The sequence below is a fragment of the Solanum stenotomum genome, chromosome 10, assembly GCF_019186545.1.
Source record: "Solanum stenotomum isolate F172 chromosome 10, ASM1918654v1, whole genome shotgun sequence".
NCBI lineage: Eukaryota > Viridiplantae > Streptophyta > Magnoliopsida > Solanales > Solanaceae > Solanum > Solanum stenotomum.
The window spans coordinates 24,732,818-24,747,283 of record NC_064291.1 but is presented as its reverse complement, the minus strand read 5'-3'; the positions used below and the strand labels follow the sequence as shown (position 1 = coordinate 24,747,283).

The window sequence follows — 14,466 nt, the reverse complement described above, 5'->3', positions numbered from 1 at the left end:
GCGCTAGTATTTTTAAAGTTGCGAGCTTGATGGCTCATGGAAAGAAATTCTCCTTAGCGGTCCCAGTTCTTGCAAGCATATATCGCGGCCTGAAAGAAATATCTACTTCTTCAAACTTGAGTGTGGCAAATATAATTTTCCCCATACACTATGTATATGGTTGGCTTGGGGAATACTTTGGGACTCATCATCGTGCCAATCGTTCACATCGATCGATACCTCTTTGCAAAATTTCTGGCGAGAAGAAGGCCAAGTGTTTTAATTTTACTGACGCCCAAAACTTATTTCAACAGGATGATGCCCGTCGCCTCCATCATTTAGCAATGTTGCAAGGGAGGGATTTGCACCTTACTGATAGTGGCAAGCTTTCAAATTCGTGGAACGAATATATCATAAGCCTTTGTTCAGGCTATGTAACCCTTAGGCATGATTCAAATTTCATCGTGGAGTACTACAGCCCTATCAGATTTAGTCGACAATTCGGTTTTTGTCAATATGTTCCCGGAGATCTTGTGGAGCGTCCTTATGATGGTACACTATTAACATTGGTGCAACTTTGGAATTCCTCTTTTCGACTTAATACTTTTTCTAAAGTCATGATTCCAATGTGCCAATTAGAGGGTGCTCCTTAATGACCCGCGAGTATGTAGACTGGTGGCCATCCCAAAGGATGAATACTTCCCAAGGAAACCTCTGAATCATTTTGAAGAAGACGAAGCAAGACTCTACATCCACTTCATCTAAAGAGGCTTCTGATCAATCAAACGAAAAGTCACATCCTTCTTCCAAATCTCAAGTGAAGTCAAATGATACTCTGCAAGTCGCTAAGACCTCATCCAAGTCTAAAACCTAGAAAGATGGGGATGTGCCTGCGAAATCAAAATTGAGGCGTCTCACATTAGCCTCAAAGGCGACTTCACTTGCTCCCGAAGTTGGCCATAGTTCTTCTGGAACAAATGAACTTCATGTATCATCAGACAATGGTAATGACCAAACGTCAAACCTTGAGACGCTTTGTGATGAAATTTCTCATATGTACGCTTCACTGGATGGTGTTAGACGACCCAATGCATCTCCTAGTCCAACGAATCGTCACTGGAATCGTCCAAAAAGAAAGGCACAAGAACTAGATGATATTTGTTGTGGTATTGATATTTTAGATACAATTGTCATTGATGATAACAACTTTGTTGATGAGGATTCGAATTCGGCATCGTTGTTTGAATTGGCAAAACAAGTAAGGTCCCCCTCATCTTTTTTTTCAAAGTTTTGAATTTGATCATCTTTTTGTTCTTACTTTTTTTTTCTTTTTTTTTTTTTGTTGGACCTTCAAGAACTAAATGGTGGCGACCTTAACAATGGCGCAGTTGCAGATTTCACAGTAGATCTTAATGATCTTGATACGACTGCAAAAGATTTTCATTCTTCCATTAATGACGTGATGCCTTCATTGGAAGTAGTTCCACCAAGAAAGTCATCTTCTAATGACGTGATTCCTTCATTGGAAGTAGCTCCACCAAGAAAGTCACCAAGTAGGCCATTGCGACCTGATGCTCCTACTTTTGAGCCGCAAGAAACCATTTACTGCGCCAAATCAACCTTTGTTTCTGAGATGTGGGGCGCATTGTGTGGATGGATTACACAATTTTCCTTAGGTTCTTCAAATGGCTTTACAGAATTGGAGTCAAGTATCGCTTCAACTCTTGAGGAGATTAGATTTTTTTATTTATTTGCTTAGGATTTTCTAATTTGCTCATTATGGTGTAGTGGTTCTTTTTTGAAGCAATAAAATAGTGGCTTATATTTTAATAAGAATTTTCTCCTCTTGAATTTTGATTGTTTCTTTCCATGAGCCCCTTTTCCTTATTAAAAAAAGACTCCATAAGCTAGCGTTTATATGAGGATAGCAACAAAACGTTAACTTTTCAGCTTTCTTCAGCTTTGTGCACATGAGGTAGAAAATTCATAACGTGGGGTAGGAGCACCGGAATAATGAGCTTTTTTTTAATTGGATAGATAACTTCAAGATCCTCAATCTATATAAAAATCACGTCCATAGGATTTACGGATTAATACAGATTTGTCTCCAAAGTCAGCTCGAAATCCGCGTGCTTGAATTTTCAGCTTTCTTCAGCTTTGCGCACATGTGGAAGAAAATTCATAACGTGGAGTAGGAGAGCCAGAATAATGAGCTTCCTTTTTTGTTGGAAAGACGACTTCGAGATCTTCAATCCATATAAAAATCACGTCTATAGGATTTACGGATTAATACAAATTTATCTTCAAAGTCAGCTCGAAATTCACGTGCTTGAATTTTCAGCTTTCTTTAGCTTTGCGCACATGAGGAAGAAAATTCATAACTGGAGTAGAAGCACTGGAATAATGAGCTTCTTTTTTTTGTTGGAAAGACAACTTCGAGAGCTTCAATCCATATAAAAATCACGTCTATAGGATTTACGGATTAATACAGATTTTTCTTCAAAGTTAGCTCAAAATCTGGGTACTTGAATTTTCAGCAGGAAGAAAATTCATAACTTGGAGTAGAAGCACTGGAATAATGAGCTTCTTTTTTTCGTTGGAAAGACGACTTCGAGAGCTTCAATCCATATAAAAATCACGTCCATAGGATTTACGGATTAATACAGATTTGTCTCCAAAGTCAGCTCGAAATCCGCGTGCTTGAATTTTCAGCTTTCTTCAGCTTTGCGCACATGTGGAAGAAAATTCATAACGTGGAGTAGGAGAGCCGGAATAATGAGCTTCCTTTTTTATTGGATAGACGACTTCGAGATCTTCAATCCATATAAAAATCACTATTATAGGATTTACGGATTAATACAGATTTGTCTTCAAAGTCAGCTCGAAATCCGCGTGCTTGAATTTTCAGCTTTCTTCAGCTTTGCGCACATGAGGAAGAAAATTCACAACGTGGAGTAGAAGCGCTGGAATAATGAGCTTCTTTTTTTGTTGGAAATACGACTTCGAGAGCTTCAATCCATATAAAAATCACATCTATAGAATTTACGGATTAATACAGATTTGTCTTCAAAGTCAGCTCAAAATCTGGGTGCTTGAATCTTCATTTGAAAGAATTAGCATGATATTCACATGGTTTTTTTATTATTACTCTTACGACTGAACCTAGAGTAATAATACTCTAAGCTACCTACGTACCTCAGTGAAGAGGATCAAGTCATTACATAGTTCAGAGAGAATTTTTTTTTTTGTGTCCTAACTTTTGCCTAGGCCGCCTCTTTCGAGACTTTCAACCTAGCGGACATTTTATTCTTTTTTTTTGGTTTTTTTTTTTAGAGCCGTACACAATTTATACTCTTGCGGGCCAGGAGTAAGACGCCGCTTCAAGGATAGTACTTCTTCAAGAATTTTCCGTTGATGGGACCGATCCGCAAGCCATTTGCATCCACAATTTTGTAAGCTCCGCTTGAATAGACTTCTTGAATGACATATGGTCCATCCCATTTTGATGTGAACTTGCTTTTCGATTTATGAGATATGATAATTGGTCTTCTTACCGCAAGGACTTGATCACCGACTTGGAAAGACCTTAGGTGAACCTTTTTGTTGAAAGCCCGAGAAAGACGAGCTTGATAACACTCAAGACTTTGTTGAGCTTCCAACCTTTTCTCATCGAGAGAGTCTAACTCTTCAAGGCGCAGACAAGCATTTTCTTCTTCAATAAGTCCTTCTTGGATGGCAAGCCTCAATGACGGTAATTGTCGTTCAAGTGGAAGGATTGCTTCAGTTCCAAAAACAAGAGAATAGGGAGTTGCTTGAGTCGGCGTGCGATGAGTCGTCCTGTATGCCCAAAGAGCTTCTTCCATTCTATCATGCCAATCTCTTTTAGATTTGGAGACGACCTTTTTTAACAAGTTGCACAAGGTCTTGTTAAATGCTTCAGCTAGTCCATTTGAAGCAGCATAATACATTGATGAATTACGTTGCTTGAAGCCAAAAAGGTCGCAGATCTTATCCATCAATTTATTGGTGAATAGCTTTCCATTATCTGTTAGTATATAACTAGGAATGCCAAAACGATATATGATGTTCACCCTGATGAAGTTTGCAACATTTTCCTTCTTTACTTCTTTGAGGGCTACAGCCTCAGCCCATTTTGAGAAGTAATCTGTTGCAGCCAAGATGTACAAGTGACCACTAGAAGATTTAGGTAGTGGTCCAACCACGTCTAGCCCCCAAGCATCAAATGGCCAAGATGCAACAGTCGAATGTAATACTTCAGGAGGTTGGTGCATAAAGTTTGCATGAAATTGGCATGCTTGACATCTTCGAGCATAATCCAAGCAATCTTTTACCATTGTTGGCCAATAATACCCCATTATTTTTATATGAAAGTGTAACTTGGGCCTAGATTGATGTGATCCACAAACTCCAGAATGTGCTTCTTGCATAGCTTGAATCGCTTCTTTTTCCCCCAAACAACGCAAGAGGACTCCCTCAAATGATCTTCGATATAGAGTATCTTTGTAGTAAAGAAACCTAGGAGCACGACGACGAATTTCAGTCCTTTTCTTTGGATCTTCTGGAAGTATATTGTAACACAAGTAATCAATCAGAGCATGTCTCCAATCGACTATCTCAACCTGTGAGACAGCTACAAGATGTTCAAATTTGCTTTCTTCATCCACATCCGGTGGTACTATCCATTTTTGGCGGATAGTGATTTGCGCTTGATCAGGCAAAGTTAAAGTTGAAGCCAAAGCGGCTAAAGCATCAACTTTCTTATTCTCCTTTCTTGGAACATGTTGAAGAGTTACATCTCCGAGCCATCTAATCAATTTTTGTGCATAGTCATGATAGAGACGCAATTTTAACTTTTTGAATTCATAGCTACCCAACAATTGATTGATCACTAATTCAAAGTCTCCAAAAACTTGTAATTGCAATTGCTTCATATCAACCTCCATCTCAAGCCCAAGTATTAAGGCTTGATATTCTGCAACATTATTGGAGCAACATTGCGTTAAGGTGAAGGAATACGGCAAGATCTCCTCTCGATAAGTGACAAATATTACCCCAGCGCCAGCTCCTTCGCGATGTGAGGCCCCATCAAAATACATCTTCCAAGGCGGTTGAACTTCAACAACCATTGCATCTTCATCAGGTAATTCATTAGTGAGTTCCCAATCATCAGGTAGCGGGTGGTCTGCTAAGAAGTCTGCCAATGCTTGCCCTTTTACTGCCTTTTGAGAAACATACACAATTTCAAATTGCTGAAACTGGAGATACCATCTTGCTAGTCGATCATTGAGGACAGGTTTCGACATCACAAATTTGATGGGGTTGGCTTTAGAAATAAGACGGACGACGTGAGCTTGAAAGTAGTGTTTCATCTTCTGAATTGAGAAGAGTAAGGCCAAACATAGCTTTTCGATTGGCGAGTACTTCAACTCATTTGGTGTCATCATCCTACTCAAGTAGTAAAGGGAATTTTCTTTCCCTTTGCCATTCTCTTGGGCTAAGAATGCTCCCACTGATCTTTCTTGAGCTGATATGTAAAGTATCAATGGCTTTCCAGGAACAGAAGCTGCTAAAACTGGTGGTTTTGTTAAGTAAGACTTGATGCTCTCAAAGGCATTACTACAAGCTTGGTCCCATTCGAAAAGAGTGCCCTTTTTCATAAGGCGGCTGAATGGTTGGCACTTTCCTGCTAGATTCGACATGAATCTCCTAAGATATGCTAGCTTCCCTTGTAGACTCTTCAATTCAGGAATGTTTCTTGGCTCTACCATCTTCAGAATTGCATCTACTTTTACTTGATCAATTTTTATTCCTCGATGTCGTACAATGAAGCTAAGGAATTTTCCATAGATAACTCCAAACGCACATTTCAAAGGATTCATTCTAAGTTGATACCTTCGTAGTAGATCAAACACCATCCTCAAGTCTTGCAAGTGATCACACTTTTTTCTTGATTTCACTACTAAATCATCAACATAACATTCAACATTTTTGTGAAGAATGTTATCAAAGATGTTTTGCATAGCTCTTTGGTATGTTGCTCCTGCGTTCTTCAAATCGAAAGGCATTACTTTGTAGCAATAAATGCCCTTAGGAGTGCGGAATGCGGACAACTCTTCATCCTTTGGCGACATGCGGATCTGATTGTAGCCGGATGAACCATCCATAAAAGGCATCGCCTCATACCCAGTGAAGTGGAAATTCATCTTTGGGACATGCATTATTGAGATCCCTAAAGTCAACGCAAACTCGAATTTGCCCATTCTTTTTCCTCACGAGAACAATACTTGAGACCCATGTGGGGTNTAATTATTTTTTATGTTTATAATATTAATTTTAGATATAAAATCTAGCTTTTTATAAATTAATTTTTCTATATATGACTTTTTAAAAATATTAAATTTATGTTAATTCTACTATAAATTATAATTGGATATAACTATAATTAACCTTCACAAAAATTAAAAATGCAAACATATAAATTTTTAAACAAATAATACAATGTACTTAAAAATAATCGAAAATAATAAACATTCAACAAAGTAGTAATTGACATACATCAAAATTCAAATATAAAATACATAGTTTTGCAATCTCGCGTTTTGCAATTATCGCAGGACCTTCACGTTTTTGGAGAAAAGAAGTGCTACATGATATATTAACTTCATGTATTATAATGCACAACATGATAATTGAGGATGAGTGTGATCTTATGCACCAATTCAAGATGCGTCGGAAGGTCCAACTCTGACCGTAGAAACGACAATAGATGAAAATTATCAATTTCAACAATTTCTAGCTCGATATAAAAAAATAAAGGACAAAGAAGCTCATTTTGAACTACATAATGCATTAATAGAGCATTTATGGGAGCACCGTAGTGATCTTGAAAGTTGATTATTTATGTAGAATTTAAAATAATTTTTTCAATTATGTAATGTTTATTTAATTGTATTTCATTAATGATTTCACTTTTATTTGTATTATCCATTATAATTATGTATAATGTATCATATTTGCTAGCAATTTATATTATTTAAAAAATTTTGGTACAAAATAATTTTATATTAAACGATTATAAAAGGAAATAATATGAATTATATATGGTAAATGTTTTAGAAAGAATTTGTTTTATGAAATAAGAAAATATAAATGAAATAAGAAATAATAATATAATAATGAAGAGAGAGAAAAATATTCTTTTTTGGTGTAAAATTTGGTACAGTGAATTGGAGTTGATTACACCAAAAATAATGCTAACACCAAATTTGCTGTAAAATTTGGTGTTTGGGTTGAAGATGCCCTAAAATCGAGAATTTTTCGAAAATAACTTTTCTATTTTCATGACATAGTAATAAAGTTTTAGTCCACTCTATCCTCATAAACCCCACCTAGGTATGTTTTTTTCTCAACAACCTCAAACACACGGTGGTGAAGTCAAAGTTCAAAAAGTTTGGACTTATAAAGATTCAAATTGTAGAACTAATTCATACATTTGAACTAATAATAAAGATTCAAATTCTTGAAAATGATAGCTTCTTCAATTTCACCATGTATTTAGACATTCATTGTTTCATCAATTATCTTTACAAGCAAGTCATTTTAGCGTTAATTTTAGAATGCTAAGTAAGTTTTCTGAATTTTTTTTCTTCATATTATAGATTATAAATGCTTGTTTAGATGTGATTGATTGAGTACTATTTTGTTTGCGTGCATGCGAATTTTAGTGGCTGTTTGGCACTTTGTATAGAAAAGAAAAATATGAATAAATATTTTTAATTGAAATATTTCAACAAATGAAACCTCACCGACTACTCTTTCTGTCATACTCTGATGCGGGGAAAACAATCACGTATCTAAAATATGTCACTACAAGAAGTGTTTATAAATAATTAGGGGTAGGAATGGTATCGTATATATCTATCATATCATATGGAATTTTTTGATACAGTAATTTTGGTATTATGATATATATATTTGGTATGGTATGTGGTATATATGTAAAAAGAAATTGATATTCGGTATAGTTTTTGATATTTAGAAACAACACATAGAAATATTGAATACCATACCGAAATATATATTATTAAAATATTAACAAATATGATACCAAATAATAGTATCAACTAAATGTTTAGAAGTTAAAAATTTTACTACTCTATTTTGATTGAAATATATTTACATGTAATTAATTAACAAAAAGGAGGTGTTTGTACTTTCGTTTGAATATATATTTCTACATGTGTAGTGTGTTAGTTCGATACAATTTAGACCCTTTTTTGAATTATCGAAGTCATAATACTTTATTTTATGAGTATATATTAGTTGAAGTTGAACAAACTGTGATTACCAATTTATCATACTGAAAATTATCAAAATTGAACTTCAAAATACCAAATCATACTGAATTAAATCAATATGATAATAGTATAAATATAACTTTTAAAATCGAATCTCAAAACTACGATATCAAAATTTCAAAGTATCATATCATGTCTACCCCTATAATAATCTTCGTGCATTAGCTAACAAGAATTATAAAATGTCAATCATCATTTAATTGTGTGTCTTCAAAGTCCAATTTTGCGTCGTTAACTTGCAAGCAAACAAACAATTAGACTTTTAATTGGACTTAAAGAATCAGATTTTGACAAAATGTGCTACAACTACACTTGTACCGCAACTCACGCTTCCCCTTTTCCCCTAAATTATATTCTCCATTAATTAATACACTCTATTGCAAAAGGCAATTAATTTTTTTTTGAGTCAAAGGTCAAAATCACAATTAAATTAATTTAATTTTTTGAATTTTATACCTAAATTATTAAGAGTGTGAGTTTTCTACTAAAACGATCATTCAATAATTAGTGTTATACATCTCAACTAATTTTCTGATGATGTGTGTACTACACTCTCTCTTTTATTTAAAAAATTCTGTCACATGGAAAAAATAATTTCACTGTGATAAATCTAAATAAAATATTCGATTACAAGTTAAGGTTAAATGTCAAAATTATCCGTGTATAAATTAATTTATTCCAATTCTGACATTCATCATCTTCTTCTCCACCTTCTTATAGTTGTGGTCTCGTCTTTGTTGTGGCATCTATATCTCCGATTTGAAAGAGGAGAGTTTTGGATTTCAAAGAAATTAATTAAAAATATGTTTTAAAAATAAATGTGTTAGCTAATAGGAGTCATTATATATGTCATGCGGATGAAGATTTTATGGGCAAACACGCCTAGAAGTATTTCTAGACAAATATGTGGTCTAATCAATGTCAAGGTGTGTTTGCTAACCATCAGTGATAGGTCAGGTAGGAACCTCCCACATTCAATAGTTCATACATGAAGCTCAATAAGATAGAATAGTTTAAGTGTATTGTCCTTGCATGCACCTCAATTATTTATCAATTATATGTCACTTCAGACTAGCATAAACATTGAGTAACACTACTAACCAAAATTTAAGAATATTCAAGATTTAGTTTTTTTTTCTTTTCAAAATTACAATTATTTCATGTATTTTGAAGAGTTCAAATCTGTTTTGAAGTGAAAGAGTAACTTAGTCCACTTACATATAAAAAAATAGTCAACTCTAGAAGAAATTTCAAAAGACTAAAAATATTTTCATTCCATTTCTTTTGTTTAAATTAAATCTTTTTGAGGTAAACTCAAATACGAAGAGAGTCAATCATGAAATCAACTTTTAAATTATGTGACTAATCGTACAGAATACAAGGAGTATATATTATTAAATTTGAATTCCTCGCAGAGGTTTTCACGATTATTTAGATTTATTCGCACCAAGAGGCACTTTGAGAATAATATTATTGTATACATTATGGCAAATTAGATATTTTATCTAGCAAATATATATATAATAATGAAATGAAAAAGCTTGTGTATTGATATAGACCAGTCAAAGATACTTTATCTGCACAATTATCAATGCACTATTATACATGAATATATAGTCTATAGTCTATAGTATGTCAGTAAAAAATAAGGGAAATGATAGGTTCTGAATTCTATATTGTGACATCCTATTATACACTCCGTACCATAACCTATAATGCTATTCCACTTATGTAGAATTTCCATAAAATCACCACTTAAAACAGCTACCTATGATAAATATTTATGGAGTATTTTTTTTCAGAATAATTATTATTTATATAATATTTAAAATTTTGAATATTTATTAGGACATCTCCAATTATACTCTCTATGTTACTCTTTAAATATAGAATTCTATATTATTATTAGTTTTAGAAAATTAATTCCAGCTCAATTCTATATGCTCTCTACAAAAGAATTTTATTCTATCTCTTTAATATTATATTATTATTTTTATTCCATTTTTATTTTTTATTTCATAATATAAATATAATTTTTTTCAAATAATCACCCTATATAATAATTGTCATGTAATTTTTTTTTCAAATTTTGTATTTAATATAAAATTATATTTTATTGTAAATTTCTAAATAACATAAATTGCAAACAAAATATTATATAATATTCATATTAATGGACAATTCAAATAAAAATGAAATCATTAATGAAATTAAATTATATCAACATTACATAAATACTCAAATTTTAAGATTATTATTTCGCTCCCATAAATGCTTTATTAATGCATTACGGAGTTCAAATAAAGTATTTTTGTCCTTAATTTTTTGTGTCTAGCTAAAAATTATTCGTGAATACATGCAACAAAAATTAAATACTGTCATGACCCAGACCATCGTGATTGACACCCACACTAACCCTCCGATGGGAGAACCATTAATACTAATTAGCTAACCAACTTTAATCAAAATACTAAGGCATTTAAGTTACGGAAACAAGTTAAATGCTAAGAAAAGAAAATAGGAAGTTCCCACAAACTCCAACAAAAGTCTAACAACTAAACAAATGCGGAAGTAACACCTAGAACCTGAAATCAACGTACCAAATCTCTAACAAGATCCATAAATCTAAACAAGAAGGGTTTACAACCCCAAACTAAAGTACTAATAACTAACTAGAAAGTCTAAGTCCGAAATGTGGACTTAAACAGAAAGAGAACTCATGGCAACCCGAAAGAACTGGCTCACCCTTGAATTCGAACGATCACTGATCTTCTAAGCGAAGTCTGTCAATAGCCGCATGAAGATGCCCTGTACTCAACAAAGAAAGAGCAAGTGCAGTATCAGTACACAACCACAGTGTACTAGTAGGATCACACAGCTATCCCACTAAGTGTAACATACATAAGTCAATACAACAATACAATAACATGCATACACCGAACATATACAATATCATTGTAACATCTCGAACCTAGAAACGACTATAAAGAGTTTAAAATATGAAAATATTGATTTTTGGAAAGAATAAGGAAATTTGGAAATTTTGTCTAAGTTAAGAAAGTGAGTTAGGAGTAGCTCTTGATATGTTTGGAAAGCCCTTGGAGAGATCTTTCCAACGCCACTAAGATTGCACGATTTCGATATCCTATGAGTGAGATATGCCTTCCGGAAGTTGGGCGGTTGGATTGAGGAAAGTTTCAATTCGGATTTACAGAAGGGCAAAGTAGTCTTTTCTCTAATTAATTTCCTAATTCGTTTTTAGCGATTTATAGGGGTAAAAACAGAACTTAATTCAGTTTTGAAAAGTTAGAATACGCTTAGGGCTTGGAGAAGAGAGAAAGAAAGAAAGAACGGGAGAAGAAGGCAAGAATTAGCCAAGATCATTCAAGATTTGCGAGTGAAATTCGTCGGGGGTGATCCCTATTAAGGTATGTGAGATTTCTTTCATGTTGGGTTAGTTCACCCACACACTAACTTGTTTCAATTAAGTGAAATTGGAGTTGTTTGAATGTTAAGAAAGTGAAGCTCTTGAAGAACATTGTTGAATTCTTGTAGGTTGATTGTTGAATGCCTAGTGTTGAATTGATTCATGTTTTCGGGTTGTTTTGCGAGTTAGATTGTTGTATATTGAGGGTACAATTGATCCTATAGGTTTGGGGAAAGTACCATGGAAGTTTGGAGGGTTTAGAGATGAAAAACGAATGAGAAAAGTCGAGAACACCTGGGTACAGGGGTTGGGGCGTCGCGCCTCTCAGCGCGCCCCAAAATGTTCTCTGAGGTTTGGTCTCTGGCGCGTCGCCCAAGCCAGAGCACCCCACCTAGCTCTCTGAGGTTTGGGGCCTGCGCCCCACGCCTCTCAGAGCGCTAGGGACGCCAGTTCTCTCCATTCATTCCCCACCTCCTCGTACGTGTTCCTAAGTGATGTACATATGTTTCCTAGTCGATTCTAACATTCTAAAATACATCTAAACATCATGAAATCATCCATAAACATGAGATCATGAACCTTGAATGCATAATCCAATTCAAGGAAAGTTAAGATCAAAGTCAAAAGAAGTAAGAGTCAAGTCAAGATGAGTTCTTAGAGTTTTCCAAATGTTTTACCTTTGTTTTAAGACTTGGAGTTCAAGTTGAGTAAAGAGTAAAGAATAAAGTTTGAAGTTCATTTCTTCAAAAGTATATGGGGACTAAGTATTCCCAAAGAGATTTAAAATGTTTTCACATTTAAATAAGAACAGAAACTGAGATTTCCAAAGAACCTTCGGGCTAGTTTTCAGAAAAGAGTAATAGCTTTCTAAATGAAGCAAGCAGGGAAACTGAGATTTCCAAGATAGCCTTTGAGCTAAGTTTTTGAGAAATAATCTCAAATCACAGAAGAAGTATGTTTTTAAAACATAAGAGCTAGTATATTTTGGGAGTAGTATTGAGCACCGAATTAGGGGCGGGCATGAGTTCAGATAACTCACGTTTCCATAAAACCATGTAGCCATCATAGGTAGAAATGGGTCATACTTTTTAGATGAACCCCTTTTGAAATAGACTAGTGGATCCATTAGGCAGTTCCGGTCCTATACTTTTGGCTAGGTATAGGATGCGCTTGCAGCGTGAGGTAGATCGTTGTATCATCACTATAGCTCTTATGTAATGGTTGTCGGTTAGAGAAACTCCCACAACAGATATTGTATTTTTATATACATCAGTTCATTTGTATTTCTACATACATTTCAAATTTATTGTACCTTTGCATACACACAGAGTTTATAGCATGCTTTAAACAACTTTTCTTTATATTGCACTTGCTTTAAATTGCTTTATATTGAAATGAGTCAGAGTCAGGTTGAGTTGAGTGAGCCAGGTAAGTTAGTTAGTTTCTTTCAGATTCCTTCTAGCCTATGTGTGGTTTAGCATTCCAACTCGCATACTCGTACATTCAATGTACTGATGCCAGTTGATCTGCATCTTATTATGATGCAGACGCAAGTAACCAGGATCAGCACCCAGCACCTCGTTGATCCAGTTGAGCAGCTCAGAGTCAGTGGTGAGCCTCATTGCATTCCAGAGGACTCTTTTATTCGCTTTCAGTCTTTCATTTATTAGGATGTTGTGGGGTTTGTCCCAACATCCATCTCAGTATTTTAGAGGCTTCATAGACAGTCAGATAGTTATTAGTTCAGATGTCTTTCTTTATCTTTCAGATGTTGTTTAAGACTTAAGTGCCATTTTGGCCAACTTATTATTCTTTAAGTTATTATTTGAGGCTGTTTTATTGAGTTAAGTCTTTCGCTGAGTTAAGTAAGTCAGGCCAAGGGTTCGCTTGGGGCCAGAAATGGTCTCCGAGTGCCAGTCCCGCCCAGGGTGTAGGCTCGGGGCATGACAATCATCAACATTTACGAACAACGATCAGTTTCACGATTCTCAACTATCACAGTTATATCAAGTTATTGGTCCTCTCATGGAACCCAAACCTAAAATATTAGCATACTGGAACGTGGCATCCGATCCAATGATTATGCCGGAACGTGACAACCGATCCCATAATTATGTCGGAACGTGGCAACTGATCCAAGTTAGTGTGTCAGAACGCAACACCCGATCCATTCAATAAGCCATAATCACAAGTATATTCTCATAATCATACAATCAAATCATGATTGCATGGCAACAATTATTCAATCATTCTCATTTATGAATAATGTGATCAATAATACAACGTTCACATACATACATGTATGATAATGAAGTGAGAACAAACACATATCACACAACATGAAATAACAATTAGCTACCTCGAAACAAGCTTGAATCCCCTAAAAAACTTGATTCTTCCCTTTTCGGATTCGTTCCGCTTGTTCTTGGTCTACAAACAACAATTATAACATGGGAATCAACAAACAATAACTAATTACTCAAATTACTAACAATTCTATCAACCCATAATCCCAATTAGGGTTGTTTCCACCATAAATTCTAGATCAAAACCCTCCCCCATTGATAATTACCTATTAGATTACGTTCTACGAATCAAAAAATGGATTCGGGGAGTTAAAACCTTACCTTTAACCTCAAGAACGGTGAAAAACTGTCAAGAAATCTCCTGGGTTCGTTCCTT

At 34.6% G+C, this 14,466-nt stretch overlaps 1 protein-coding gene across 1 annotated transcript; it reads right to left on the bottom strand.

The window, feature by feature from the left end:
• Window positions 1-3,359: 3,359 nt before the first annotated feature.
• On the bottom strand, window positions 3,360-6,260 carry LOC125842839 (uncharacterized). Its single transcript, XM_049522135.1, has one exon. The coding sequence runs from the start codon at window positions 6,258-6,260 to the stop codon at window positions 3,360-3,362; it is 2,901 nt and encodes a 966-aa protein (XP_049378092.1).
• Between the last annotated feature and the right edge of the window lie 8,206 nt (window positions 6,261-14,466).

Coding starts and splice junctions, on each gene's coding strand:
- LOC125842839 (XM_049522135.1), bottom strand. CDS start 6,260: ATGGGCAAATTCGAGTTTGCGTTGACTTTAGGGATCTCAATAATGCAT.